The sequence below is a fragment of the Monoraphidium neglectum genome (genome assembly GCF_000611645.1).
Source record: "Monoraphidium neglectum strain SAG 48.87 unplaced genomic scaffold scaffold02586, whole genome shotgun sequence".
Classification (NCBI taxonomy): Eukaryota; Viridiplantae; Chlorophyta; class Chlorophyceae; order Sphaeropleales; family Selenastraceae; genus Monoraphidium; species Monoraphidium neglectum.
In genome coordinates this window covers 2,049-3,268 of record NW_014011042.1, presented here as the reverse complement: position 1 = coordinate 3,268, position 1,220 = coordinate 2,049, and the positions used below count along the sequence as shown (strand labels likewise).

At 68.9% G+C, this 1,220-nt stretch overlaps 1 protein-coding gene across 1 annotated transcript in view; it reads left to right on the top strand.

Moving 5' to 3' along the window:
- Nucleotides 1-391: 391 nt before the first annotated feature.
- The window catches only part of MNEG_11088 (hypothetical protein), a gene marked incomplete at both ends in the record, with an annotated part of 2,723 nt that continues 1,894 nt past the window's right edge, over nucleotides 392-1,220 (top strand). Inside the window, 3 exons of the mRNA XM_014040438.1 lie at nucleotides 392-435; nucleotides 666-942; nucleotides 1,122-1,190. Coding sequence (XP_013895892.1) covers nucleotides 392-435; nucleotides 666-942; nucleotides 1,122-1,190 — 390 coding nt within the window. The remainder of the gene's footprint in view (nucleotides 436-665; nucleotides 943-1,121; nucleotides 1,191-1,220) is intronic.

The window sequence follows — 1,220 nt, the reverse complement described above, 5'->3', positions numbered from 1 at the left end:
AAAGAGAGCTCCGAATATTTTGACGTTTGACTACTCCCATGCACACTTTTCGCTCTACATAAGGCCGCCGCAGAATTCTCCGCCGGCGCTGCCGCTGCATGCGTTTGACCAGTAGCATGGCGTCCAGACGTCAACACCCCCTCCATGTGTAACGGGCAACTGCTGCTCTAGGGCATACTGAGCAGCAAAGCTTCTCAGGGCGCCGCCTTGGCGCAGGAAGAGCAGCGGCGGAGCAACGCACAGATCATAGTCCAAGCGCCTCCCTGGCTGCCGCTGTGCAGCATCAGCTCACTGCTCGCGGAAAGCCTTCACATGTAATAAGTAGACGTGATTAGACCCGCTCGACCCTTACGTTTGAAGGCCGTCCCGTGCCCCATCTCAACCCGCTCAAATGGCTCTCGTCGCGCAAACGCGTGGCCTCCGCGTCAGCAGCGGGTGCGTCAGGGCGTGAAATGTCGCTGACAATGGGTGCTGTAGCCTTGCAGATGGGCGGCGCGGCCGAGAGTGCGACCCAGAGGGGGAGCGCCTCGCACGTGCAGCGCTTGAGACGCAGCTTGCGAGCTGCATGGGCCCTTGCCGGCCGCCCCCATGCACCCGCGCCCCAACGCACGCACCGAACAGCCTGCTGCACGGCGCGCCCCGCGTGCCGCCCCCGCCACACGAAGGCGCGCCGCCGCGGGCAGCAGGCGCCCCGTCGCGCGCGTGCAGGCGCTGTTCGGTTTTGGCGCCAAAAAGGAGGAGGGCAACAGCGACAAGGACGAGCAGTTCAGGATCCAGCAGGTGCGCGCAGCGCCGCGCGCCGGGCTGCTGCGGCGCGCCGCCCGCGGCGCCGCACCGTCGACAAGGACGAGCCGCATGCCCCGGAGCCCGATCGCGCCAGATATTTGCGGGCGCGCGGGCGGGGGGCCCGCAGCGGCGGGCGTCGCGGCGCGGCGAATCGCGGTCCGCAGCGAAGCAGCGGAGTCGATCGGCGGCCGGCGCGCGGCGCGGCGGCGGCGCTCTGGGCGGCGGGAACACTCATGCCCTCCGCCGCTGCGTCAAAATATCCTGCGGTCCGCACGTCGTCACACGCCCCCTCCGCGCCGCGCCGGCCCCACCCCACCCTCAAAAACCCTCCCCAGGAGCTGCTTGAGAAGCGGCGCACGGGCCAGGCCATCAAGGAGGCGGGGGAGCGGCGGAGGAAGGTCTCGGTGAGTGCGCCGAGTGGCGTGGGGTGGGTG